Genomic DNA, 27,358 nt, shown 5'->3' with positions numbered 1-27,358 from the left:
TTCCCTATCCAAATTCAACGACCTCTTGGAAAGTGGGGGTGAGGATATCATGTTAGAAATCCATGTTCTAAACTGATTTTTAAGGTACTTAAATAGACTGCAGAATAAAACCTAAAATTTGGGCATCATGTGCTATCTATGCTTTTGCACAGAACACTCTCAACTAGAATGATTCATCTTTCTCCTTCATCCTGACCCTTCTAATCCTATGCTCACAATATATAACCCCTAAGATCCTTTAATTATGCTGCAACATTCTCATTTCTCAGTCTCCTTGTTCTTTGCTTGCCCTCTACCTTCAAAGATAAATATTAATGTTCCTTATAAAAACACAAAAACATGCTGTGACACATATCACTGTACACTACTAAAGCTCCTGTTCACTTATCCATTCAATATATATGTTGAGTAAGAAAACAAACAAAAAAAAGCAAGATGGGTAGGTGAGGGTTAGGAACCTACATGAGGCTTGGCACTTGCAAGAAACAGGAAGTAGGCAGCAGCCACCATGGCCGATACATAGTGAAACAAGATCACCTTATTTTCTCCTTTATGAATTAACTTGTTAAAACCTAGTTTACATCCACCATCTTACTCTCATTTTTTTCTTGATTCACAGTAAAATGGTTATCATGCTCATCATACTACCCAAAATTATATTTCAAAGATCACAAGTTATCTGATTTTTGTCAGTCTTTGTTGTCAATGCTCTAACACTGGTAGTGGGAGCACTGGAAACAGCGTCTGGAGACCCAAGCGCTTCAAGGGGACAGAAGTATTAAAATATCATTCCCACTAAGAAATGGACAGTATACTTACAATTTTCACTATACTAATTATGAAGGCTTGGTCAAGTCTTTTCTAACAGGCAAATACGTACACAGAGACAGAAGGGTTGTACAGAGCTGGCAGAATATGGAGACTGACTGTTAATGGGCTCAAAGTTTCTTTTAGGGATAATGAAAATATTCTAAAACCAGATTATGGTGGTTACACAACTGTGTACCTAACCTAAAAGGCAATAAAGCATACACTTGAAATAGATGAAGCTTTATGTATATAATCTCAATAAAACCGTAAAAATTTTCCCCCAAAATCTGCTCCTCCGGTCTGAATATTTATTAAGCACTTATTATGTAGCTGATTCTGCAGCTGAAGTTCTATAGGCATCTTAAGGTTTAGGAGAACAGATCAATGATAAAAGCAATATAAAAGCAACAATAAAGTTACAAAATATAGAGAAAGGAGCAATTTATTCAGGGAAAATAAAAAGGAAAGTTTCCGAGAAAAGTTAGCATCTCAGCTAAATTTTGAAAGATGCCTGATTGTTGTGTTACCTTCCTAAATACTTTAGGAAGGAACTACCATTTCCAGTAGTTCCCCCATGGGTTCATGGAGCCATTCCTCTGCTGTGAAAACCAATGCCTCTACCCCACCATCTTCCAAAATAGGAAAAGTTACACACACACACACACACACACACACACATATGAGGAACTTCAAAATCTGGCCTGTGTTAGGTTATTCTTTAATTTTATATACTCAACCCCCACCCTCAGACCATATCCTTGAGTCAACAGTTATTTACTAAACATCATTATGTACGGGACTTCATTACAGTGAAACCCCAAACCCTTTAAAAATCTCATTTCTTGTCTGTCTCTTGAATGTATATTACCTCTTCCTAAAAACTACCTTCTTTTGCCCTGGCTGGTATGGTTCAGTGGATTCAGCACCAGCTTGCAAACTGAAAGATCACAGGTTTGATTCCCAGGCAGGGCACATGCCTGGGTTGTGGCCCAGGTTCCCCAGCTGGGGGCGGGTGAGAAGCAACTGATTGATTGAAAAATATCGCCGTTTTTCTACCTCTTTTTCCTTCTTCCCCCTCTCTCTAGAAAGTAAATAATCTTTAAAAAATTGTCTTCTTTTTGACTCCAACAGCCCATTATCCCAATTCTCTTCTCTTACTTGCTTAACTTTGAATTTCCATCAAAGGGTTCAGTCCTCATCCTCAACTTACTTTCTCCACTATCACTTCTATACTGATCTTGCTCAGATCTATCCCTGGTCCTAATTCCCTGGCTTAAGTTTAGCTCTGTATTTTCTGATACTAACTTGACTATGTAAGAGTTAAACTTGGGATACCATATCACTTTAAGCTCAACATGTCCTTTTCATAAAAATCTACCTTAAGGACATTAAAGTGTGTGAGGGAAACCAAATGTGTAACTAAGTGGAACAACAAACTGATATTTCTTTCTCTCTCTCTCTCAAGTCAATAAATTAAAAAGTTTAGAAAGAAAGATCCTGCTCAAAGGAAAGGGAACAGTGACTTAACATAATAATATAAAACGTAGCAGACTGGGAGAAATCTAGCAAAGCCTGTCTGAACTTTCTTCTGTGTATCATTGTTTCTGGGTGGCCAGCAAGAATCTGTTTATCTACAGATTCTTTATCTACACCTTTGCTCTCTCTTATCTACCTGCAAACTGTGGGTTTTAAATTGCTAGGCCCCAGCCCCCTTTTCTTCTTTGTCCAAAATGGCATATATAAAATCTCAACTACCCAATGTATCTCGTATCTCTGGATGTCACATTTTTCTGGCACCCTTGTGTATACATCCACAGTTTTGAACATTTTGTCCCAAGGTACATTATTAGCTCAGATAGAACAACTTAGAAGGTGAGAATAAGTTATTTTTTGACCCACCCCCTCAACACCTTCAGTGTAGTGAAATGAACTTCCTAATGTTGCTGAACTAGAGCCAAAATAAATTCCAAACAGCCAACACCACTAAGATGCTAACAGATACCTAAGCCAACTATGCCCACAATAGCAAGCCTTTACTGTGAAATTAATGGACATTAGCATTTAATAATATGGTAGGGTTTTCATACCAGAATTGAAAGCTAAATAAGCTAGTACAGCTGTATTTCCATTTGTAAACTGGCTGCGAGTTAGTGAGCTCAGCTGAATATTTAAGACACAGTAAGTACTATAGAGATGATGAATATTCCCAAGAGGGACTGAGAAATTAACTATGCATGCATCAGGTACTCCTAAAATTCTATAAATGTGCATAAGCCGTAACTTCCTACAGATCTCCATTAAAAAAAGTAAATGCACAGAGATAAAAATAAAAGCAGAATTTCCTTATTATGGATCATGCCTTCTTTTTAGCCAACATTATTCTAAGAAATATAAAAGATACTTCCATCAGCAAGACATGGTTCTTTCCCTCAAGGAGTTTCTTGAAAGCTTTCCTGTAGGAATGCATCTGAGAAGTGAACAGGAAAATGATTCCACATACTGGTTTTCAGAAATCAAAGCACTTGACTCTATGAGATTACAGTGTACTTTCCAGTACCATGTTTCCTAGTATAGGATTTCCTGAATTAAACCTCTCAATTCATAGTAGGTAAGTAAAAATCCAACCTTATCAAATTGTACTTCTAGGAAAAGATAGGGGTTGGTTGAGTATGGACAGGGAAGCACTATTATTAATCTCAGAAATATAGTACAGTACACTGGTTTCTAAACTTTGCTGTACATCAGAAACAACCACCCAAAGCTGTTGTAACTTGTGATGACTACATTATACTCCAAACCAATTAAATCTCAGGTTAGTTAGAAACCAGGCATCAAAATTTTTCAAGTTCTTAGCCCTGGCTGGTGTAGTAGCTCAGTGGATTGAGCGCGGGCCTGAAAACTAAGGGATCATGGTTCCATTCCCAGTCAGGGCACATGCCTGGGTTGCAGGCCAGTTCCTAGCAGGGGACACAGGAGAGGCAATCATACATTGATATTTCTCTCCCTCTCTCCTTCCCTTCCCCTCTAAAGATAAATGAATAAAATCTTAAAAAATAAAAATAAATCTTCAATCTTCATCAGTTCTCTGATGTGCAGCCAAGTTTGAGAACTGCCAATAGATCTGAAAGAAGCAGTAAGATCTATTCAAATAACATATGAGCTCTGTGACTTTAGGCAATTAACCACTCTGACTCATACAATTTATATGAAAACCCAACTTCAGAGGACTGTTATAATGATTAAATGAGACCAGGTACAATGCCTGAATAATGGTCAACTATTTTTTTTCTTGCATGTAGATAATAAAAAGAAATGTTTAGCCACACTGAATTCAACCAACCACCCACTTATTTGAATAGCATGTATCAATGTTATGAATAAAAGGCAACTTTATATTAAAGTCAGAACGAAATCATTACTATATCAGAGAATGGGAGCCATATTTTATCTTATGATCCCATCAGTCTATATAATGCATTAAAAAACTTAAGACCTAGCAGATCTTACAAAACCCCTTTTTATAAATGAAAACTGACATTACAAATTATAGAATTCATTCCAGGTTCACATCTATATGACATCACATATAGATGTGTGATGTGAATCCCAGTCGAATCCTAACTCTCATTGTAACTTTTCCATTTCCCTTTATGTTAAGGATCGGAATGTACTCTCCAGCTAAACCTTTTTGTACAGCACTTCCAAAGTCCCCTTTAAAACAACATATCCCAATGACAGCTTACACATAAGGAAAAAACAGTATTTTAGTCCTTCAATAGAGAACCAGGTGAAGAGCTCAACTGCCACTAAAGTATTCATTACCCCCACCTGGTTATTTTATTAGATGAATCTAATAGTGTACTTCATGGCAATAAGCAGACTACTAACCTGTAGTCATGCAGAGATTAGTAACATTAAATCCAGAAAAAGTAGTATGTAACCATAATCCAAAAGGCCAATTAAGAAAAAAGAAAAAGAACCTATGTTGTCACAGAATGCTGCTTGCCTAAGATTATCACTTTGTTAAAAAACCAAATACTCTTTATCCCAACAGGGACTGTGGATTATACCAGTGCAAGCATTTGTTCACACTGACTCAATGGCACATTAAAAACTGTCCATTTCACTGCATCTCATTTTTTAAAAATCCCATTACGATATGCATTTGTCCACATTATATGATTACTGGTCATTCAAAATTTCAAGAACCACCTGTGACAGTACTGGAAACAAAAACAGTAACAAACGCAACATATAAACTAGGTAATCATTTATATTATGAAAGCTATTAAGGTACTAACTTAACTGCAGAAAAAACTTTAAGCGCAAGGACTGATTTTTAATATTAACAGAATAAGCATAAAAGATGCAATTTATAACAGTGCTTCAAATTCTAGCTTTTTAAAGAGTTCTTGACATTAAAGTTCTAACTATAAACATTAATAATGAGAAAATGTTGCTTAAATATACTTTGAAATAAAATGATACAGATCTAAAAATAAAGCAAGGTAGTAAAATCCATGTACTCTACTACAAGAGTTCACAAGTATATACTCAAATTTTAAATACAAATTAATAACATCTAACAAATGTTCTCACCCTACAATCCATGGGTTCTAATTGGAGAATAAGAATTATAAGCAGCTAGTTAAAGTAAATTAGGAGGCAAAGTATGGCTCTGCAGCTTCAAATGAAAAGGTGCAGGGCACACATGGGGGCATGATCTGACCTTGATGTAAGGTGAAATGGTTCACAGGAAAATTCAGAGTTAGGAGACTCTAAAGTCAAGAGTCTATTTTGTATTATGAAGTGTTGGGCTATACCTCTTAGGTTTCATCCAGCTCAAAAATGCTACCTAAGCATCATTACCTCATTCCATAACTAGAAGCTATTAGAAGCCAATATTAAACATCTTTAGTATGCTTTGGATTCAGTTACCCTAGGAGTTAAAATCACATTTCTCGTGTATCCAGTGATCTTCCTAATAAAGACATACCCAGTACAAATGTCACCTTTGTTCTCGGATAACAGCAGTAGGACTTATTTACAGGATATATCCTCAATGCCAAAAAGCAAAGATTAAAATTTAAGCTGCTTTTAACACTGAAGAGTAAGGATTAACTAGTACTTTAAAAACATTTTCTATAATACTTGACATTCAGAGGGCAAAAAAATAGTTAAAAAACAAGGTAACAACAATTCTCCTGTCTCTCCCAACTTCTTTATTCATGATTTCCTTATAAAGTAGACCCCACTAATTTACTTCCTTCTAAATGATAACCTATGGTTTACCTGATGGAGATGCCATTTTCCAGAATCTTGAGTGGTGTCTCAATTAAGCAACAGTCAAAGATATCATCTAAACAAGACACTTAACTGTGATGTTCAATGTAGCTTTCTAGGTACTATCTGAAAACAAGTCTTAAAATTTCCAAACTAAAACTTTTGGTATCAACTAGGCCAATGACTCTCAGTAGGGACACTTACTCAAACAAATCCCCAGGAAAATGCTCACACGCAAAATTTTTTCCAGTTAAGTAGGAAAATCTAAACCTTTCTGTCTAGCACTCTCCCACTCCAAAGGAATTAGAAAATATCTAAGTTGGTAACATTCTTTTTTAAAAAAAGATTTTATGTATTTTTTTAGAGAGAGGGAGAATGAAAGAGGAAGAAACAGCAATGTTTAAGAGAAACATTGAGCAGCTCTCTCACTAGCCCCCAACTGGGGACCTGGCCTACAATCCAGGCATGTGCCCTAACTGGGAATCGAACCAGCAACCTTTCTGTTCACAGGCCAGCACTCAATCCACTGAGCCACACCAGCCAGGGCTCTTTTTATTTCATAGATGAGGAAAATTATAGGCCCAAAGAAGTTAAGGGACTTAGGACCCCAGGTCACTCAGTCAATATCACACAGCTGATCTAGAGCTATACCATAATTGTTTCTTTAGAAAACATTAATTCAGAGTGTCACAAAGAAAGGGAGGGTTGTAACAGAAATACACTAATTTTAATTGAGTTCCCAGAGGCCAATTCTCAAGGTCCAAGAACTTTAGTTTCTTAAAAATATGAGACACCATCATCCTCTCATTCTTGCTCTTTACACTGGATTCTATGTAAGGACCTGATCAGCCAGGTCTGCTGTATAGGTCAGATAAAGGATATTTCAAAGTATATTAAAGAAAACAGGCAGAGAGGGCCTGGAATAGGTGTAAATGCAGCAAAATCCAAATTTTTAAAATTAGTTGCAACACTTCTAAAACAATGCATAACATGTAGATTGTCTTACTTAATCCAGCTGAAGTCAATTTCATTTATCAAACAAATATTTCCTGAATATGAACATGATGTCTCAGTGTTTTGGAAGCAGTGGGGAACAAACTGAGGGGATGGGGAATATGTTGCCACCCAAATAAAGACTCATGTAAGTCTTTCTTACCCTTTCTGCCTCAGTGACCGAACTCTCACACTTAAAAAAACTAATGAACCACTTTTGTGTCTATGTACCAACTCCACCACTCTTAAAACAAATTTACTCATTCCCTGCCTTCATCCAATTACTACATTGGGCCTGAGACTACTCCCATAAGCCACACTCTGTTCTTGGATGCCTGCCTGCTCCAACCAGTTCACCAAGCTCTCTTCCTCCGAGCCAGATGCTGAAATCCCATCTCCTCTCCCAGAAAACCTTAACTTGAATGCCAGGGTTATCGCCTCTTCAGCTCCACCCACAGACAGTTTATATTGCTAACTACCACGACTCTGCACACAACTTATTAATAATAGACGCCTATTATTTTGTTCACAAGTGGATTTCCTTTATCCATTATTAAGTATATTAACTATTGCCCTTGTTGGTATGCATCAGCGTTGTCCTTAAATAAAAGCTACTGGATAAAAGGGCATGTATTTAATTTGGGGTTAGCACTGAAAACACCAGATGCTTTTTTTTTTTTTTTTGCTTAATGCAAATAATTTGTGAAATTTATAAAATCTCCCAACATGGATGACTCTAAAAATCATTACGCTAAGCGAGAAGCCAAACACAAACATTACATCATATGATTGCATTTATGTGAAATTCTACAAAAAACTAGGGATGAAAAAGCAAATTAGTGGGGCCAGGGATGGACAGATTACATGCAAAGGTAAAAGAGTCTTCCACTTTTAGGCTACTGCAGTCAACAATTTCTTTGAGAACAGACAGAACTAGGTAGTTTGATCAGAATTTTCATTCTTTCATAACAACAAATTTATTTTCCCACGAAATTGTTTTTTTTGTCTTTGTTTTTAAAGGGAAGGGAATCAATCATATTTTACTTTCACTTACAACTAACGGAATATTTTATCATTCAATTTGTTTAAAATGTCTACAGCATTGGAAATTGTTTAAGGATAGTGTTACTGTTTCTATATGAGAATGAATATATGTAATCTAGTCTTTAATTCAAGATTCGAGAAATAGAAATTGGAATGGAGAGAGGCTATAGTAGATTGGAAAGAGGCTATCTCTCTGGATATTTGAGTTATTTTGGAAAACCGGTGGGTTTAAAGCTGTATTTTACTCTTTTCTAGGAAAAGACTCTTTAATCTCTAAAGTTAAACTATTCTAAAACCCTTTAAAACATTTCAAAGAACCCAGACTACCTCATTATCATTAACTCTAACATTACTATTGTACTTGCCTTCACACTGCCCCCATAAAGCCACAATTTCCCTGATGTGACTGACAAGTTACTGACCAAGTAACTCAACAGGTTAAAGTTACTTATCAAACTGTGATATCGCTATTCCACTTTCTTTTAATACATCTGAAATCCGAGTCAATTTCAACCTGGTGCAGCAAACTGTCTTTGCTATTATCCATAAAAATTTAGTACACAGACTGCAGTGTAGCCAACCATGCCATACTTGGAAGGGTAATTAACACCTTTAAAAGGAATCTGAAGGATTCTGCATGGTATAATTCAATAATTTCATGTCGCATCTGTTGCAAAGATCAGACTGTCATTGTAACATCTCCTTCCTTGGACCCCATCACTCCCTGCAGCTATATTCTTCTTCTCATAGGTCTAATCCACTCAGGGCTGCTAAAGGGGGAATCAAGGAAGCTTCCCTCGTGAACCCAAGCAGAGAAAAAGGCAGGAAAATGCGGTTGAGTCACGTCGTTCCGCCATTTTCTAAGCGGAGGAGGAAGACATGTTGGAACAAAAACACAACAAAAGAGCAGCCATTTCCCAAGCCAGCTCCAATAGCACCCCGAACCGACGGGGCCGACCACTTCGGCCCCTTCAAATCCACTCCGCCGGACACACCTAAGGACATCAGAGGCGCCCGACGTAAAGAAAGCGGCTGCCAACCCTTCCGGGTAGGGGTCAAAGATGACCTGCAGGCAATGCAAAGGAAAGCCTCGGGAAGAGCGTCGGAAGCTAAACGGAGCGTGTGACACTGAAATTCTAAACTAAGTTGGCAAACTGAAATTCACTGAGTGATGGTGGGGACTTACGGTTCAAAGGAAACCACCGGCCAAAGGCAGCCCAGGTAATAGTACACCCAGCCGGGTTGCAGGCGGTCTTGTTCCCGGCCTCTGCCCATTTCCCCGTTCCATACTTCCCTCGGAGCATCGCCTGAGTGCTCGCGGGTTCTTACCGTATGTGGGGGATGCCGACCCCACCCTGAAGGATCTTATAGAGTTTGCTCTCGTACAGCAACTGGGGATGCCTGGCCTTCTGGGACTCTAGCTTCACTGCCACTTCCTGCAGGGGAAAGAGGGGTTTAATGGTATCAACATCTGTGGAGTCAATGTCACTTGGGAGGGGAGATGTTAGCGAAGCTCCGACTGGCGACCAGAAAGTGAGAGGCTGGGAAGAGAAAGCTCTCTTTGTAATTACAAAAGAAGGCTCCAGCCTCAGAGGGTAGGAGGTAGTGACGGAATCAGCACGTCCTCTAAAGTGCAGGAAAATAATTCATCCAGAAAACGTAATGAGGGATTATGAAGAAATCAGGCGATCGGAAACTGTCCTAATTGAAACAAGAAGCCCAGTAGGATGGACACACATATATATGTAAACTGGGAGGGCGGGTCATAAAAATAGGATTCTGCCGTTTTCACCTTAAACGACGGTTACAAAAAAGTTAGATTACGGTACATTCTTAGGGATCTGGGAAACTTCCTAGTTTATCCGTGCTTTCTATCATGTTCTTTCCCTTTTAGGGAAAGAGCGTGAGAGAGGTTCCTAAGCCAAGAAAACTGGCTCCTCTGGACTCCTCAGTGCGTTTGGTGGGAAACCGCCCGAGCAGTGGTCGGGGATGGGTGTGGGGAGAGGAAGGGAACAGCGTAGTCGTGAACCCCACCCCGGGTGATTACCTCGCCATTGGTGATGTTGATCGCCAGATAGATGTCCCCGAAGGAGCCAGACCCGATCTTCCGTACCAGTTTATATTTTCCTCCGACAATGAATTCGGCCTTGGAGCCGCTGCTGCTCGCCATCCTGAGAGACGAAGACAGAGGCTGGGGCCAAGCCCCGACACCTCTTACAAGAGGACGGAGGACTGAGCAAGGCTGCGGAGGAGGGCGGGAGGAAACGGAAAACGTTGGCTTTTGGCGTCACAGGGCCCCAGAATCCGCCAAGGGGAACCTGGTCACCGCCGCTCAGTCAGATTGTTTTTTTGGTCAGGACGCAGTTTGTGAGGGGGTCTCGCGGTTCCCAGGCTCGGCCACTTTGTTTCTGGGCCGCCGCCGGTGCCACGCTTTCGCGGCGACGTCGCCGGCTGGAAAATGGGCGCAGTGAGTTAGGGCGGTGATACCCTTGCCACCACTGCCGCCGGCTCCCGCCCGGAGGGACCCCTATCACTCCGCTGACGCCGCCATCTTGTTACTCCAGCTCCAGCCAACGCAAAATGCCCCCAGTCCCCGGGAGCCGCTTCTTCACGGCGCACAGCACTCTGGGAAAGGGATCTCAGGCGCTAGCCCCGGAGGGTCGGCAGCGAGGAGGGCGAAACACGACAGGCGGATGTCGCGGCCCACGCTCCGAGCGTCATCTCGTCACCGCCCAAATGCTCCTGCGCACTGCAGCCCTGCTCATTGCGCAGGCGCTTCGCCGCCTCGCCTCACCCCCGCCCCCCCCATACCCGGTCACATTTCCATTTCCGGTCGTAAGCTTTTCTACTGTTGCTGCTTGTTTGTCCCTCCCCTCGGATACGCCCAGTCTGTGAAAGGCCCCTGCGACCCCAGGCATCCAGAGCAGTTAGAGAGGAGTCACTTTCATTTTTCTTGGAGGACGGAAGTTTCAGGTCTTGGATCTGGGCATTGACCTTTGCTCGAGGCGGTTTTAAACTTTGATCTTTCCGCCACTCCCCGCGACCGGCCTATTCCAGCCCAATTTCTTTTTTGAAAGAGGCTGTTGCCTCTGGTGGAGAGGAAGAGAAAAGCAGCCCCAACTAACCCAGTTGGCTGGGTTAGTTCTGGACTCTTCGTTTTTGCAAAGTCTAGCTGATTAGTCTTTTTTTTTTAAGTTAAGGATTTAATTTAGAGAAGGTAGGGAGAGAAACATCAATGTGAGGTTGCGTGTCACATGGCCCCTACTGGGGACCTGGCTTGCAACCCAGGTATGTACCCTGACTGGGAATTGAACCAGCGACCCTTTACTTTGCAGCCCGTATTCAACCCGCTGGCAGGGCTGATTAGTCTTGCCCCACTGAAGAACCTAGTACTACTACAGATATAGTCAACAGAAAATAAGATATGCAACCGTGAAAAAAAACTACACGTAAAAGTTGTTAAATCTATGCCCCCGCCACCCCGCACCAACCCCACCCCCTGCCCGAGGAATCATGTCTTAGTATGTCGAAAACTGCAGCATTGACCTGAAAAACAGGGTAGAGATAACTATTAGGAAATTAAAATTGACAACATTTGAAAAATGTTTTGCTAAAAATGTATCAGAATCACACCTTGGCCATATTTTGGTTTACAAAATTTGATCTGGAAAAATTGGTTTTGGTAGTAGGAAAACGTGGTTGATATTAGAATCTAATACCAATCAAACACCGCTGAATGAGTTTAATCCTGAATGAATCAAACCTGTTGTAAAAACAAACAAAATATCTATTCCAAATAATTTCATTAAAATGGAAGTGGAAAAAAATGTGGACTTAACCATAACTTTGAAAACTGATGAAGTAATTAGTAATGGAGTTTATCCTGGGAGATACTTTAATTAAAATTCTTCCACGTTACTGTAATGCTGACTTAAATGTTTGTATTAAAGTCCTAGTTTAAATGTCTTTGGGAATTTGAAAACAGGGGAAGAAACTCTCCTAACGTTGAGTTCGAAGTTTGGAGGCACTACCAAACCAGGCTCCCAAATCAGCACTTTTGGACATGTCCCCTTTTGTGACTCTAAAGCATGTTTGGCCTATTTGATCATTTCTGCTGTTAGATTGTTAAAAAACAAACAAGTGTAAGCCATCCAAAATTTAACGGATTCCTCAGCTTTTGGAGCTCCCCACAGACGGGTGACATAGACATTTAAAGGGAGCTTTGTACAATGATACAAATGCTGGGTTGGAGATGAAGGGGTAGAAGTAGTCATGGCATAGATTAGACTGGGGATGCCCCAAGGGCTGTGTTTGGACAGGGGCAAGTCTAACAAAGGTTTCCATAGAGATAGTAGAAGAATAAGAGCAGTGTAATGTATTTTTTCTTTTGTTTATCTGATTTAAAATTGCATTTTATTCTGAGATTTTTATCTTCCTTTGTGTCATTAAAGTGCCCTTTTGTATTTTTATTTATTGCTTTTTTATCCTCACATAACGACATGCTTAGTGATTTTTTAGAGAGAGGGCAAGGGTGGGAGAAAGAGAGGGAGAGAAACATCAATGTGAGAGAGAAACATCAATTGGTTGCCTCTTGGGGACTGAACCTGAAACCTAGGCATGTGTCTTGACTGGGAATTGAACCCATGACCTTTAAATTTACAGGACGATGCTCCAAGCAACTGAGACACACTGGCCAGGGCATAAAGAGCCCTTTTATAAAATGGTGCTAATGGTAGGTAGCTCTGTTTTGTTAACATCCTTATTTGGCAAAATTAAAGTTGACATTTTAAAAAATGTTCTTCTTAAACTGACATTTTATCAGCCCTCTTTCAAAAAGATATTTATAAGCTTTTGAAATCCCACTCTCTGGGACTCACTAGTTTAAATGACTTCTAGAAGCCCTTCCAGCCGAGATTCTATGGTTTTGTGTCTATATTTGATGTGTCTCCTCTTGTTTCCAGCCTGCTGTAGTCACTATTCCAGCACTGAATGCTGAGTGGTCATAGCCTTTTCAAATTTGATTCCAGGTGATTCCATCTTAAGATTTAAATTTGTGAGATTTAAAGAGGACAAAAGTTGGGGTTTTTAACATAGAAAATGAAGGTTTTAGGTTTCGATTATGACTCAGCCTTTTCCCTAAAATCATGTATCATTTGTTGTGAATTTCAGTCTCAGCAGTCGAAGAATTACTTGTTTTAGGTGTGGCTATTTTAAAGTTACAAGTCATTCTGTACTTATTGAATCAGCATCAGCTTCATTGTAAAGACAGGAGTCTTTTAAAATGTGCCAAAATGCAATTCCTAACTCTTGGATCAGATGAATTCACTAAAAAATATAATCAAAAGTATAGGATAAAGATGTTAGACTTTGAGGGAAATATCACATCTAGATAAATAATAATATTTTAAAATGCATTCCAATTTACAGAGTGGTTTCACGCAAATCAGTTGTGCCCTGCTAGGGCAAAGTGGCTTGTCTGAGATCATACAGATATTAGAAATTACAAAAGAAAGGGAAAAAGAAAAGGACAGGATGCAAATTGGGACCATCATGCCACAGTGATTACTTATGTGTTCATAGAGAGATCAAGATGAATTGAAATTTATTTAAGACATGGTGTTTACCCAGGAAACGGTCACTACTAACCAAAGTATGTTTTGAGTAAAATGATAAGGACAGGCACAAGAATTACAGATGGATGCTGGAAGGAGGAAAATAAAACAAAAGGGTGGCCTTCCGATCTCTAGAGTTGTTTGGTACAGATAAGTAGGAAAAATGGAATGCTTTAAAATGTATCTCCTGTTTCAGGTGTTGTTTAGCTGTTACACAGCCTCTGCATAATCAGTTAGTTATCAGACAAGCGAGTCAGTGGAATGATGGAAAACAGGAGAACGTCAGAAATGCCCTTTTGGGTTACAGTGATAATTCCTTCAGGCTGTTTTCCAGTCATTGACTGTGAGCAATTTCTGTGTCCCTTTCTTGTCTCAGTTCCTGTTCTCCCATCTGCTGTTCAGGAGGTTTTGTGAAAGCAGACTGTTGCATCTATGACAGCAACTTCAAAAACATTTAAGATATTCTATAAACATTTCTTTCTGATAGTCATTGGCCATAAATTTATTTCAATTAATTTAATTCTTTGATCTTATGCTTTTGACCTGCAAGACTTCTAAGATTCTGAAGATTGGTAAGTTCTATGTATATAGAACTGCCCACTGATCTTTTTTAAAAAATGTTTTATTGTATTTATTTTTAGAGAGAGGGGAAGGGAGGGGGAAAGTAAGGGAGGGAAACATTGATGTGCAAGAGAAACATCCATCGGTTGCCTCTCATGCACCCCCAGCTGGGGACCTGGCCTACAACCCAGGCATGTGCCCTGACTGGAATCGAACTGCATGAACTTCCGTTTTGTGGGATGGCACCCAACACACTAAGCCACACCAATCTTATAATAATGATGATGATCTTATAATAATCACATATAAAATGTTTACTGTTCTTTTCCTTATAAGAGACTAATATTCACCTGGAAAATTTAGGTAAATCAGAAAAAAAGAAAACAAGAATCTCTTAACATATATTTAATTTTATTTCTTAAAGCTTGCAACAAATAGTCCTAGTGCACATTCAGTTTTGAGACTTGTTTTTTTCATTTAATGGTTTCTTGGAGACAAGTTCCCATATGAGTGATCTTCCAAAATATTTTAGATGCCTATACATTAAATATATATAGTATTGATGGAAAAACACTTACCCAATCCCAATGGAATATTCCAATTGTTTTCAAACTTTTACTAGTATAAGCAATGCTTTAATGAATATTCCTGTGGCTAAATATCTGCTGGCATCCAAAATTGATTGGTTAGGATATATTTCTAGAAATGCTACTGGTCTTAAAGCTCCTTGTATGATAAACAACAACTTCTGATTCTGTGTTGGTACAGCTTGTGATGATTAAACCCATATTCATGTGCTATCCTATCTTTCTTAAATAATTTATGTTCAAATTTAAATCCTGATCCTTCAATTTCTTAAAAGGGGCTGTTAGACTTTCTTTTTTGACCAACCTTTGTTGTAAAACCTAATCAACTTAGAAGAGCTCTTTGCGGCCCCCCTATTCCCTTCCCCACACATTTCAAAATCTCAAGAATTTTGCAAGTCTGTGGTTTGCAAATGAAATGTCCCTTTTATGGACACAGCCAACAAGACACATTTGTTGACCATTAGTGAAACAATTGTGTTCTACAGATATTTAGATTTAGTTGAAGGAGGAGGAAGAGATTAGTTTGCTGTAAGAGGTCAAAGGACCCTTAAAATCAAGAATATAGTTAATCAAGTATGAAAAATGGAATGATCGCATGTATATTCAAATATCCTATATTTTGCATGAGCTCAAGTACTACCACAGAAACAAACATTTAGTCCCACAGTAAGAAGTGTGTGAGGTCGTAGAGATGGGCAAGAATTCATCACTGTTTCAAACTGAGATGAATTCAGACTTTACTAAAAAATCTTGTATTTTTTATTTTTATATATTTTTTAAATCTTCACCTAAGGACACACTTACTGATTTTAGAGAGAGGGGGGAGGGACAAAGAGAAGGAGAGAAACGTCAATGTGAGAGATAAACATTGATTGGTGGCCTCTCATACGTGCTCCATCCGGGGAACTGAACCAAAAGGGGACCTAACTCAAAACTCAGGCTTGTGCCCTGACTGGAAATCGAACCCACAACCTCCTGGTTTACTGGACAACAATCCAACCAACTGAGCCACATTGGCCAGGGCCCTTCAGGTTGCTAGTCATGCCATGGACCCCCTTAGAGGAGGAACAAGGGAGCCAGAGAATAGCCTCAAATGACTCCCACGTAAGTCCTTTTGTGGCCACTCCCTTAAGCACTAAGCCTTAGAGATAACATCCAGACCTCAGTAATGTCTCAGCTCCAGGCCCAGAAACAGCACGGCCAGGTGGGATGACACCATGGCTGACATCAGGACCAGCCACAATGACTAATGATTCCCTTCCCTGGGGCCCGCCAATCAGCAGAGACCATGACACTGAAAGGACACACCTGAAAAGCTGATGAGTGTTCTATTGAGATCCACACCTGAGACCCCTTTCCCCTCCCCCTCCCTCCCCTCCTCCGTCCCCTCCTCCCTCCTTCCCCTCTCACACTCACATACCTTTGTCCACCCCCTTCTTATTCCAGGCCCACTCTCTGGAGCACACACTAGTGCCTGCCTTTTTCCTGAGCTCCAAGGGCCCTTCCTTTGCCTCTATAACTTGCTTCCTGGGCGCACGCAGCCCAGCTGGCTCACTTCTTCCACTGGTCACTTCTGCTACTCCTGTGATTTTCTAAGTAAACTTTTCTTGTATTTGAGTTCCTTGGCTCTGAATACTTTTCTTAGCCGAACTCAAGGACCAAGGTCTAACATCTAGTGTCATTTGCTACTAACAGTTCCAGGACTCCCAAGAAAAGCAAAATCCACAGCTGCTCAATTTCCTTATATGAAATAATGTTATATATGCATATAACCTATGTACCATCTCCTGTATACCTTGAATCCTCTCCAGATCACTTACAGTACCTAATGCAATGTAAATGCTATGTAAATAGTTGTTATACTGTATTGTTTAGGGAATAATGATAGGAAAGAAGCCTGTACTTGTTCAGTACAGACAACCATTATAGACCTAGCTACATAGTACATGTCAGCAACAACGTGACAATTTTTTCCTGGATATTTTTGATATCTTTGAATCCACAGATATGGATGAGGAACCTGGGGATTCAGAGGGCCAACTATAATGGTATCTTAGTTTTGGGGACATCTTTCCCTGGAGGTGAGGGAGGGGCTTCACTTAAAAATGATTTCTTAGTTTCCATACTCTGCAACTTGGTGCTCAGTCAGGGAGGGTCTAGTTCTGACCCCCACCTGTGTCTGATCTCCCACAGTTTTGAGGGCTGACACCCATCTCCTCCATGGTCCCTGTTAGTCTTTAAAAAATCCTTGCTTGGGTTACCATAGAGGAAAATCTTACTCTTCAACATTCTTATTCTTGGCAAAAAGTGAAATTCAATCATGAAAATCAAGCAAAGCTAGTTTTTGTCCTCTTCTATTTCTGTTTCCACTAGCCCCACCTCTGCCTCTCAGAGTCTCATTGAAATAATGCCTGAGGCTTTAACTCTTTTGTCTGCAATGAACGTTCCGCAGTGTAATATTTAAATGCCATGAATATGTCCTGACAGGGAAGAAATTCAAGTAATTTGATGGTGCATGCACTTACTGAAAACCTCGGTAAGACCAGGACTTGAAAAGCACCGTGAGAGATGAAATGCCTGCATTTCTCCCATGTTCCCCTTTCCAACCCATTATCTTGTTCTGGTCAGTCTGTCTGACCTGGCAATTTTTATATAATCAAATTGTACTTTAAAAGTGCAGTTTTAATCAGATGAACCATTAATTCCTGGAAATGCAGTGTCATGCATAGCATTTGGCGATATTTGTGCTGGCTGTTTTTCTTTGGAAGAATTTTATTAGTGTTTGAAATTTCAGAGTTTTTGTCATTTCTGACCCCCTTTTTTTCCCATCCCCTGTTCTCTCTCTCTGCATTGTTCCTCAGCCAGGCCGTGAATCTGTGCTCCCTGTGACTCATTATTACTCAGTGTAGTAATCTACTCTTCTTTGTGAGACTAAATTTGGAAGATGCTTGAGTTGCCATTCCCGAGGAGAGCAAGTCCTAAGAGCACATCCTGTTAACTCTCAACTCTCCGTGCTAATGCCAGGGAGCACGGATAGCAATCACAGAAAAGGAATAGCTGCTGCATTTGGTCCTGGCTAAGCCCAATGTCATGCCACAGAAAGACTTGTTGCAGTCAACAAAGCCAGGGGCTTGACTGCAAAAAAAGGAACTCTGGATTGCAGGGCCCTAAAGCACGAAGCAAAAAAGTCAAGTTATATTTATGTAGCCCTCTGAAGTTTATAAGGTATTTTGTGAGGCACTAACTGGTGCTTTTCATGACCAGGATAAGAAGTAGGTAAAACAGCTGTTGTTTTATTCATCGGCATGTGAGGGAAGCTGAAGATCGGACAGGTGTGGTGACTTACTGGACACCACCAGCTTCCGAGGACTCCTTTCGAGCCACGCCACTGTTCTGCGATGTGTGCCTGTTCACCCTCACAGCTTGTACGTCCTGTCCAGATGTTGGCGCCTGTGGTACATCTGGACAGAGAGCGTGTCCGCAGTCACCACCTCCTCAGACCTACAGGTCTTAAACCAGAACCCTCCAGCTGGAGGGCTCAGCCCATCTGCAGCTTGATTGATCTGTGTCCACACTCTGCAACTTGGTGCTCCGTTAGGGTCTGGGTTCTGACCCCCCAGTTGTGCCTGAACTCCCACAGTTTTGAGGCCTGACACCCATCTCCTCCATGGCTGAGTCTCAGATCTGGTTGTCCCTGGTTCTCTAGCTGGTTCCTGGATCTTGGCTACCTGCTCTCAGTTATTCCCCTCTCTCCTGTCCCTACCAGCCATGCCTCCTTTCTCCTGCCGTGCCAGTGTTCATTACTCCTGTCTCGCAGATTCTGAAGCCAAATGCTATGTTTAGTAATAATCTTAGCTACCGACTGGACTTTCCACACCTGCCTTACTTCCTGTGGACTCTGCACCTGATCTGAACCCCTAAGAATGCCTCTTACCTGTGTTCTCTAGACCAGGCAAATGATAGGTGTGAGGCCCTTTACACTTACCACTCAGCCCCCTCTAGCCTATATGAAACTCATATTTTAAAATATTTTTTTGCTTAGAATTTCAAATTCTGTTGACCTTCCTAGCCTATATTTTCTTGTTCTGCACAACCATTGATCGTCATAGGCTCTGCCCTAGTGAAATAGGATATGTAAAAGCACTTTGTTTAAGCAATATACCTTGTACAAATAAATATACCCTGCTTCTGTTATTATTAGGCAATTCAAGCCAAAGGTGACTTTTTCTAACCTTCCTGGTGGAGGGAGATAGGCTGTCAGCTGAAATAGGAACTTAACAAGTATTACCCAAGGCCCAAATAAGGCAAATGAAACAACAACAACAAAAAGTACAACTATGATACTACCACAACTGACTGAATTATGTAGATTACTCCTTTTGACCAGGTCACCACCATAGGTTTTTACATTTTCTTTTATTTATTAATTTTTCTTAGACGGGGGAAGGGAGAGAGAGAAATATTGACTTGTTGTTCCACTTATTTATGCATTCATTGGTTGATTCTTGTATGTGCCTGACCAGGGATGGAACCCACAACCTCATCATATCAGGACAATGCACTGACCAACTGAACTACCTGGCCAGGGCTCATAGGCCTTTAAGATGTGTCAGGCAACAAAACAAATATTCTAGGTGGTTCTCGAGGCCTCAGAACCTTTCTTGTAGTCAACCTGAAGATACTAAGTTTTCAGATGGCATCTACCCTGATTGATTTTTTCATGCTAAGGTAATAATTGCTTTTAATATTTATACAGCATTTTATACTATATATTTTTTAACTTTTAAAAATGCATTTATTGCCTGGCTGGTATAGCTCAGTGGATTGAGCATGGGCTGCGGGCTAGGGGGTTGCCGGTTCGGTTCCCAGTTGGGACACATGCCTGGGTTGCAGGCCAGGACTCCAGTGTGGGGCGCATGAGAGGCAGCCACACACTGATGTTTCTCTCCCTTTCTATCTCCTCCTTCTCTTCCCCTCTCTCTAAAAATGAATAAATAAAATCTTTTAAAAATGCATTTATTGATTTTAGAGAGAGAAACATCAGTTGGTTGCCTCCCATATGCATCCTGGCCAGGGACTGAACCCACAACCTAGGTATGCACCCTGAGTGGGAATCAAACCCCCAGTCTGTTGGTGTATAGGATGATGCTCTAACCAACTGAGTCACACCAGCTAGGGCTATACTGTATTGTACTTACCTACATTATCTTATGTTATGAAAAAAGATTTTATGGGAAAAGTAATTTCATTGTTTTAAACTTTTAGATAGGGAAAGTGATGCCCAGAGGTCTTAGTTAACTTGCCCAAATGCACTAAATTAGTCGGGGCGGGGGTACCATATACTGGAACTCAGATTTTTCTGACTCCCAAAGAAACTGCTTTTTCATTTCTCCAGTCCATGCATCTCAGAATGTTAAAACACCCCAGAAAAAAACTGCTCATTTATTTCATGATTTAGTGAAGCTATAAAAATTGGCACCCACTCAATAATAGAACACAGAATTTGTCACTGAGTGGTATGGTCAAGAAACTGTACCTCATCGTGCTTTTCAATAATTACACACTACTGCCATCTTGTGGATATGCTCATTTGCTGTTACTACTTTCGCCTGCTTCTGCCACCCAGTGTCATGCCTGGCCGGAATTGCCTTAGATGAGTCTGAACAATCAAATGTTAAATGCCCAGGCAAGGGCTGGAGTCAGGGAACTTAGAATAATATTTGAGGGGCTCCTCGACTTAACTGTAGAATTGTCCATTCTCTCCTGCAGCAGATACTCTTGGTGGCCTACTTAAGAGCACTCCTCCTTTGCTTTTCCTTTCTCAACAAGACTCTTAATTTTGTCAAGTCTGCATGATTATGTACTTCAGAGGGAGGCTGGCCCAGTGTTGGGTCTTCATCCATCTAAGCCAGTCAGTGGGTGGTTTAGGTATGATTAGGTATTCCGGTCAATGGGATAGGAGGAAGAGCCTATTAGGAGCGCTTTTGGGAAGGCTTGCTCTCTTGCAGAAACACACAGGCAGAGATGGTCTTTTTAAAAAAATTATTTTATTGTTGTTCAACTTCAGTTGTCTTCCTTTTCCTCCCACCAGTCCCCCCAACCCAGCCAAACCTACCTCCATCCCTTGCTTTCACCACCACCCCCACCCTTGGTTTTGTCCATGTGTTCTTTATAATAGTTCCTGAAAACCTTTCCCCCCACTTATGGTCTTTTATTCTTTGGTCTTCAGTTTTCTAATGAGCATTATCATTTCCAGATGAGTTGAATTTCTGGCACTGGGACCAAAGGAGTACTAACAAAGAATATGGTAAAAGCAAAGAAGTTCCCCCAAACAGGGCTAAACATCATAGTGGTAGCAGGTTGTTGGGATGCAACTTCTTCCAGAGCTTCCCAGGTGTAATCTGAAACCAGCCCCCAAGCACAGAGGGCAGGGAGAGACTGGGGAAAAGGGAGATTGCCCCAGGTTAGCAGGTGACAGGTTTAACAAGGAAGTGAATTTAGGAAACTTGTGGGGACTACAAGACAAGTAGTTTCCTGTAGCCCCCTCCCCCCCCCCCCGCCACCGAATCTCAAAAGTTTATACAGAGAACTTAACTGGGGTCACCCATGTACACAGGAGGCCTTAACAGAGTCCAGTCACGTACCAGGTCTAGGTAGTCTCATTGTCACATTACTATCTCAAGGCTGTGTCCTTGGGCAGTTTCCAGACCAGGAGAGGCAGGTGGACTGCACAGGGTTGGAGTGGGGAGCCTCCAATCGCCCAGGTCCAGCTCCCAGGTCAGACTGGCGCTCGTGTCTTTGTGATAACCTTAAAGCCAAAGGGTAGAACAGAGGCATTTACTTAGTAATGGAGGTCTGGCAAAGTACTTACAAGGAATCTCCTAAACTTTAAACCTGAGGATCACATTTCATGTATTTCTACAGATTGAGAACATGACTGTTTCAGAGATGCTAAATGGTGCTTCTCAGTACAGATTATAAAACTGGCTCAGAGTGGGTACGACATGATGGAGTCCCTGCAGTCCTGCTTCTCCAACTTCCTATCAGCAAGGCCCCTGGCAAGTTTCTGAATCTCTCTAAATTTCAGGTTTCTCCTTTGTAAAAAGGAGGTGGTAATATTTACCTGTCAGGGCCGACTCGTAGAATACCTGGTTTATGATATGGGCTCAATAGAGTGGACACTCTTGTTATAAGAATGTGTATATGTTAGTAATGAGGTTACTACTCTAGCCTGTTATCTAATAAAAGCTTTATTATGATAAACACATAGCAACCAATAGTTTCTTGACTGACAATTTAATGTTTCAAAAAATAGAAGAAACAGTTCACAAAACTTCCCTTTGGATTTTGTAGAATTTTTAAAAATGGTGGTGGGAATCTTTGGTGAAGGCAGCCACATGAGAGACAGTGTATGTAGTAGCAGACTTGTCTACGCCTCATCAGCTATGAGCCGAGTCCTTGTGGACAGGTTACTCCGTCCCTCTGAGCTTCAGTGTCCTTGTCTGTAAAGTGCAAATAATGACTATCATACAGGGTCACTGTCAGAAATGATCGATGAGGGAGGATGGGGGGTGGGATGGGATGGGAGTAATAGACAGAAAACTGTACTTGAAAAATAATTAAATAAAAAAATTGGGAAAAAAAAGAAATGATCGATGAATGTTTTCTGACACGTAGTAGACACGCAGTAACTAATATCTATTCCTGCTACTACTGTAGAAATTAGAGTGATAGATTTCATAAAACTGAATGGAAAATATACATAGGATCCCAAGGCTGAGACTGTAAAATAGGTAGGTGGTTATTATTTTTTTTTAGTTATCAGAAAAACAAATTAGACTCATTAGGCTCATGGCACTGCCCCCTCTGGTGCTGCTCGGTAAGCGTTTGGCAGTTTACCTCTTTCTGCTCCACTTTCTTTGCTTGACTTTGCAATTTAAGTGATTCATAGAGGAAAGAAAGAGAGGCTTGGGAAGAAAATACTGCTATTGTAAAGAAGTCCTTTTTTTAGATTTTATTTATTTATATTTAGAAGGGAAGGGAAGGAGAGAGGGAGAGAAACATCAATGTATGGTTGCCTTTCATGAGTCCCCTGTTGGGAACTGGCCTGCCACCCAGGCATGTGCCCTGACTGGGAATCGAACCATGATCGTATGGTTTGCAGGCCTGCGCTCAATCCACTGAACTACACCAGCCAGGGCTAAGAAGTCCTTCTTTTAAAAAATGTTTTATTGTTATTGTATTACAGTTGTCCCTATTTTTCCTCCTTTGCCCTCCTCTGCCTAGCCCACTGTTTTAAAGAAATTCCTGATTAGCTAAAAATTTAAAAGGTTGAGTAATAAGTATGACATGCACCTCTTCCAGTTTTGAGAGTTCAGCTCAGATGCTGTATTAAGCACCTTTTACAGATTATACTCTTTTTTTTTCTGGTTTGGCCTACAAATTATTAGAAGATGACTATATAGTGGACATCTGTAATTATTTCTTCTTACTCAGCCTCCAAATTGCCTTTATAAGTTTGAGGAGTAGGCGATTGTGTGCGGCAGAGCCCTGCATCTCAAATCAATGAAGCCGAAAGGCCCTGGTGGTAGTTCTTCCTGATTGCTGACTGCTTGGGGCCCAAGCATGATGGATCATGGTGCTAGAGATAGGAGTCAAGAAAAGCAGGAAATGTGTAAAATTTATTCTGGTAGTGGTGACATTTAGTATCTGGTAGCAGCAATGGCAGCTGAGTCAGCTATGGCACCCAGTCCCCAGGCCATTGCCAGTGTCCAGCAGCAGCAGCAGCCTTCCTGTGCTATGGCATGGTCTCCTCCATGGATCTGGCCACCAGCCTCCCTTGGTGTCTGCCTGTATTCCTAGCCTTGTTCTCCAGCTTTTCAACTGATTCTTTAAGCTCCTACTACTCTTTCAAAAAAAATTTTTGGGCCCTGACCTGTGGGGCTTGGTTGGGTGTCATCCCCTAGGATGAAAGGTCACTAGTCACTGGTGCCTTGATTCCTGGTCAGGGCACATGTCTGGGTTTCAGGCCCAGTCCCTGGTTGGGGCACATGCGAGAGGTGACCAATTGATGTACATCGATATTTCTCTCCCTCTCTCTTGAAAAATAAATAAATAAAATCTTTTAAAAAATTCCTTTTTCTAAAACTGGGGCTCAAATGAAAGATTTGGATCAAAATAAACATTCAACTTGGAAGAAATAAACATTCAACTTGAAGAGAATGAAGAAACAAGAATTCAAGAAAATGAGGAGAGGTTTAGGAACCTCTGGGACAACTTTAAACATTTCAATATCCGAATCATAGGAGTGACAGAAAAAGAAGAGAAAGAGCAAGAAATTGAAAACTTATTTGAAAAAATAATGAAAGAAAAATTCCCCAATCTGGTGAAGGAAATAGACATACAAGTCCAGGAACCTCAGAGAGTCTGAAAGAAGTTGGACCTAAAGAGAAACACACCAAGACACATCATAATTACATTACCCAAGATTAAAGGCAAGGAGAAAATCTTAAAAGCAGCAAAAGAAAAGGAGAGAGTTACTTACAAAAGAGTTCCCATAAGACTGTCAGCTGATTTCTCAAAAGAAACCTTACAGGCAAGAAGGGGCTGGAAAGAAGTATTCCAAGTCATGAAATCCAAAGACCTACATCCAAGATTGCTCTATCCAGCAAAGCTTTCATTTAGAATGCAAGGGCAGATAAAGTGCTTCCCAGCTAAGGTCAAGTTAAAGGAGGTCATCATCTCCAAGCCCTTATTCATATGAAATGTTAAAGGGACTTATCTAAGAAAAAGAAGATCAAAACTATGAACAGTAAAATGACAACAAACTCACAACTATTAACAATGGAACTTGGAAAAACAAAAACAAACTAAGCAAACAACTAGAACAGGAACAGAATCACAGAAATGGAGATCATTTGTAGCCATGGGATCTTCAACTGTATGTGAAAGCAACCTGGAGAGACTTTGACAGCTCAGGTCAGCATAATACCTGCAGCTGCCACTCGCCTTTCCTATAATATAAAAAGAAAAAAGAAAAAGAAAGAAATGGAGATCACATAGAGGGATATCAGTGGGGGTGGGGGTGTTGATAATGGGGGAAAAGGTACAAGGAATAAGAACATAATTGCTAGGTACAAAACAGACAGGGAGAGGTTAAGAATAGTAAATAGTATAGGAAATGGAGAAGCCAAAGAACTTATAGGTAGGACCCATGGGTATGAACTAAGAGGGGCAATGCTGGGGGCAGGAGGATACAGGGTGGAGGGGGATAAAGGGGAGCAAAAAAAGGGACAACTGTAATAGCATAATCAATGAAATATACTTTAAAAATAAAATAAAAATTCCTTTTTCAATTTCAGTTAACCAGACTCAATTTTTGTTGATTGCAACCAAAATACTCTGGCTAACTACATAGTCTTTAGGACATGTTCAATCCAAGAGTCTGATGTTGCTGTAAAGTCATGGTCAAATTTACAACTGGTCTGGGAGTTCTGTCTAGGCTTGCTTTAAACTTCATGTCTGCTGGCCCACCCTACACCACTTCTTTCTCCATCTCCCACAACTCCTTTTTTTTTTAGATTTTATTTATTTATCTTTAGAGGGGAAGGGAAGGAGAGAAATATCAGTGTATGGTTGCCTCTCGTGAGTCCCCTGCTAGGAAGTGGCCTGCAACCCAGGCATGTGCCCTGACTGAGAATCAAACCGCGATCGTATGGTTTGCAGGCCCGCGCTTAACCCACTGAGCTACACCAGCCAGGGCCCACAACTTCTTAATTCATACTCAATAAGCACATACTCAGCACCTATCTTATACAAGGCAATATGCCAGGCACTGAGAGGACTCCAAGATCAATAAGCTATAGCCCTGACAGTATACTTTTGAATTTGAACCAGGAAAATATATTTTCTTTCCAAAAGTAAATTTAAACGTTGATCACTCTGTTGAGGGTAGAAGTGAAGGGAAACTCTTTGTATCTTTGAGTTAGTGTCATTGGGGGCAAGGTGATGTCCATTTTTTGGTAAATGTTCCAGAAATCAATCCCAAAAGGCAACTGGATTCCTTTGTTACAGTTTCCAGTAAAAAAGAAACAGGTAGCTCTCTAGAGCACTGAGAAAAGAACGCCTCTTCTGAAGTTGACAACTAGATTGCTGTTTATCAAAATATTTGTGATGAGGATGAGAGATGGGGCATTAGTGCCAGTGCAGTAGAAATGTAACTACAGGTAGTACAGAGGCCTCAAATAGAATCAAAGAAACATCAGTGTCACAGGAAAACACCATTCAGTTTATCTCCTTTTCCTTTAATTACCAAGTGAATTTTTCTCCAGTGGAGTGGGGACTCTGCTAGCTGTGGAGCCCCTATAATAAAGCAATTTCCTTGTGTATGAAAACAGAATACACAACACAGTCAAGGAAGAAGGGCACACATGAATAGTGTTACCAATGTTAAAGCAGGTAAAGCAGATGTTTCCACACACCCAGGAAAAACTGGTCACACACATGCAACACTTACTTTATCGGAACTTAAACTGATGAGCTGAGCACTCACAAGACCCTCAGCCACAAACAGGAAGTTTGATCTAGACGTCAGACTTGGTTTTGGGGGTCAGGTCTTCACCTCTTCGGTGACTTTGGACAAGTTGTTTAACTTGTGGGACCAGATTTTCCTTCAGACTTCCTTCAGAATGGGAAGGAAACTTAGAGAGGATCTAAACTAGCCTTTAACTTTTACATGACTTTTCTTTGAAGCATCCCCAATAAACCTCTGACATTTGGTGACAGGATGCTCACTGTCTCCAGGTGACTGATGTCATTGTTAGAAACTTTGACTGTTAGAGACATTCTTCCTTACATATTTGCAGTGTGTCTCTCCATAGCTTTTCTCTTGCTGGTAACCTCAAAGGACAAGTCTAACCAATGGACAGCTCTTTTTCTTTCAGAAAAATTTCAACTTCCTTTGCTTTTTCCTCTACAGGCCGAAACCACCCCCTTCTCTCCACTATTCTCATCCATCATTCTGGCAACATTCTGGTCTTCATATTTTTATGTTGTAGGGCACAGGTTAAGCACTCTGAGGCTTCAGACAGTCTGAATTTGAATACTGGGACTGTCACTTAGCTGTGTGCTAGTACGCAAGCTACTTTCATTTTTCCAGACTGATAATCGCTCTAAAATGAGTATAATATAAATAATCAGCAGCAGCAGCGGCCTACCTATCTCTTAGAGAAGGAGATAAGTGAGCAAACACAAGTAAAATGTTTAGTATAGTACCTGGCAATATTACTACTGCTATCACTAATAATAATTAATAATAAGCTCTAATAATGAGAATAAGAATAAATGTTAGAACCTGAAGAATTTAGAAATGTTAACCCAGTCGATTCATGACTCCACAAAGAAAGTCTGGTTGCTCTAACATGAAACTTCCCACACTTTTCATAGCAATTATCACATTCAGTTGGGTGT

General features: G+C 40.6%; 1 protein-coding gene and 1 non-coding gene across 10 annotated transcripts in view; one reads left to right on the top strand and one right to left on the bottom strand.

Moving 5' to 3' along the window:
* Nucleotides 1-10,853, bottom strand: part of CSNK1A1 (casein kinase 1 alpha 1) — a 42,632-nt gene extending 31,779 nt beyond the window's left edge. For 4 of the 9 annotated variants that reach the window (XR_005066316.1, XM_037044942.1, XM_037044941.1 and 1 more), the window contains exons 1-2: nucleotides 10,178-10,853; nucleotides 9,460-9,566 (exon numbers count right to left, since the gene is read on the bottom strand). Coding sequence is in view for 8 of the 9 variants with exons in the window: in XM_037044942.1 (XP_036900837.1) it covers nucleotides 9,460-9,566; nucleotides 10,178-10,300 (230 nt within the window). In the remaining variant the exon portion in view is untranslated. The remainder of the gene's footprint in view (nucleotides 1-9,459; nucleotides 9,567-10,177) is intronic. The other 5 variants (XM_037044947.1, XM_037044944.1, XM_037044948.1 and 2 more) reach the window with 3 other exon arrangements.
* Nucleotides 10,854-24,783: 13,930 nt separating this feature from the next.
* On the top strand, nucleotides 24,784-24,911 carry LOC118986229 (small nucleolar RNA SNORA44). The gene has a single exon (XR_005066330.1). It is a non-coding gene; the product is annotated as a small nucleolar RNA SNORA44 (small nucleolar RNA).
* The last annotated feature ends 2,447 nt before the right edge of the window (nucleotides 24,912-27,358 follow it).

This window comes from Sturnira hondurensis, unplaced genomic scaffold, assembly GCF_014824575.4.
Source record: "Sturnira hondurensis isolate 20B ecotype Veracruz unplaced genomic scaffold, ASM1482457v3 Scaffold0004152, whole genome shotgun sequence".
In the NCBI taxonomy this organism is placed as follows: domain Eukaryota; kingdom Metazoa; phylum Chordata; class Mammalia; order Chiroptera; family Phyllostomidae; genus Sturnira; species Sturnira hondurensis.
This window is presented reverse-complemented; position numbering and strand designations above follow the sequence as displayed.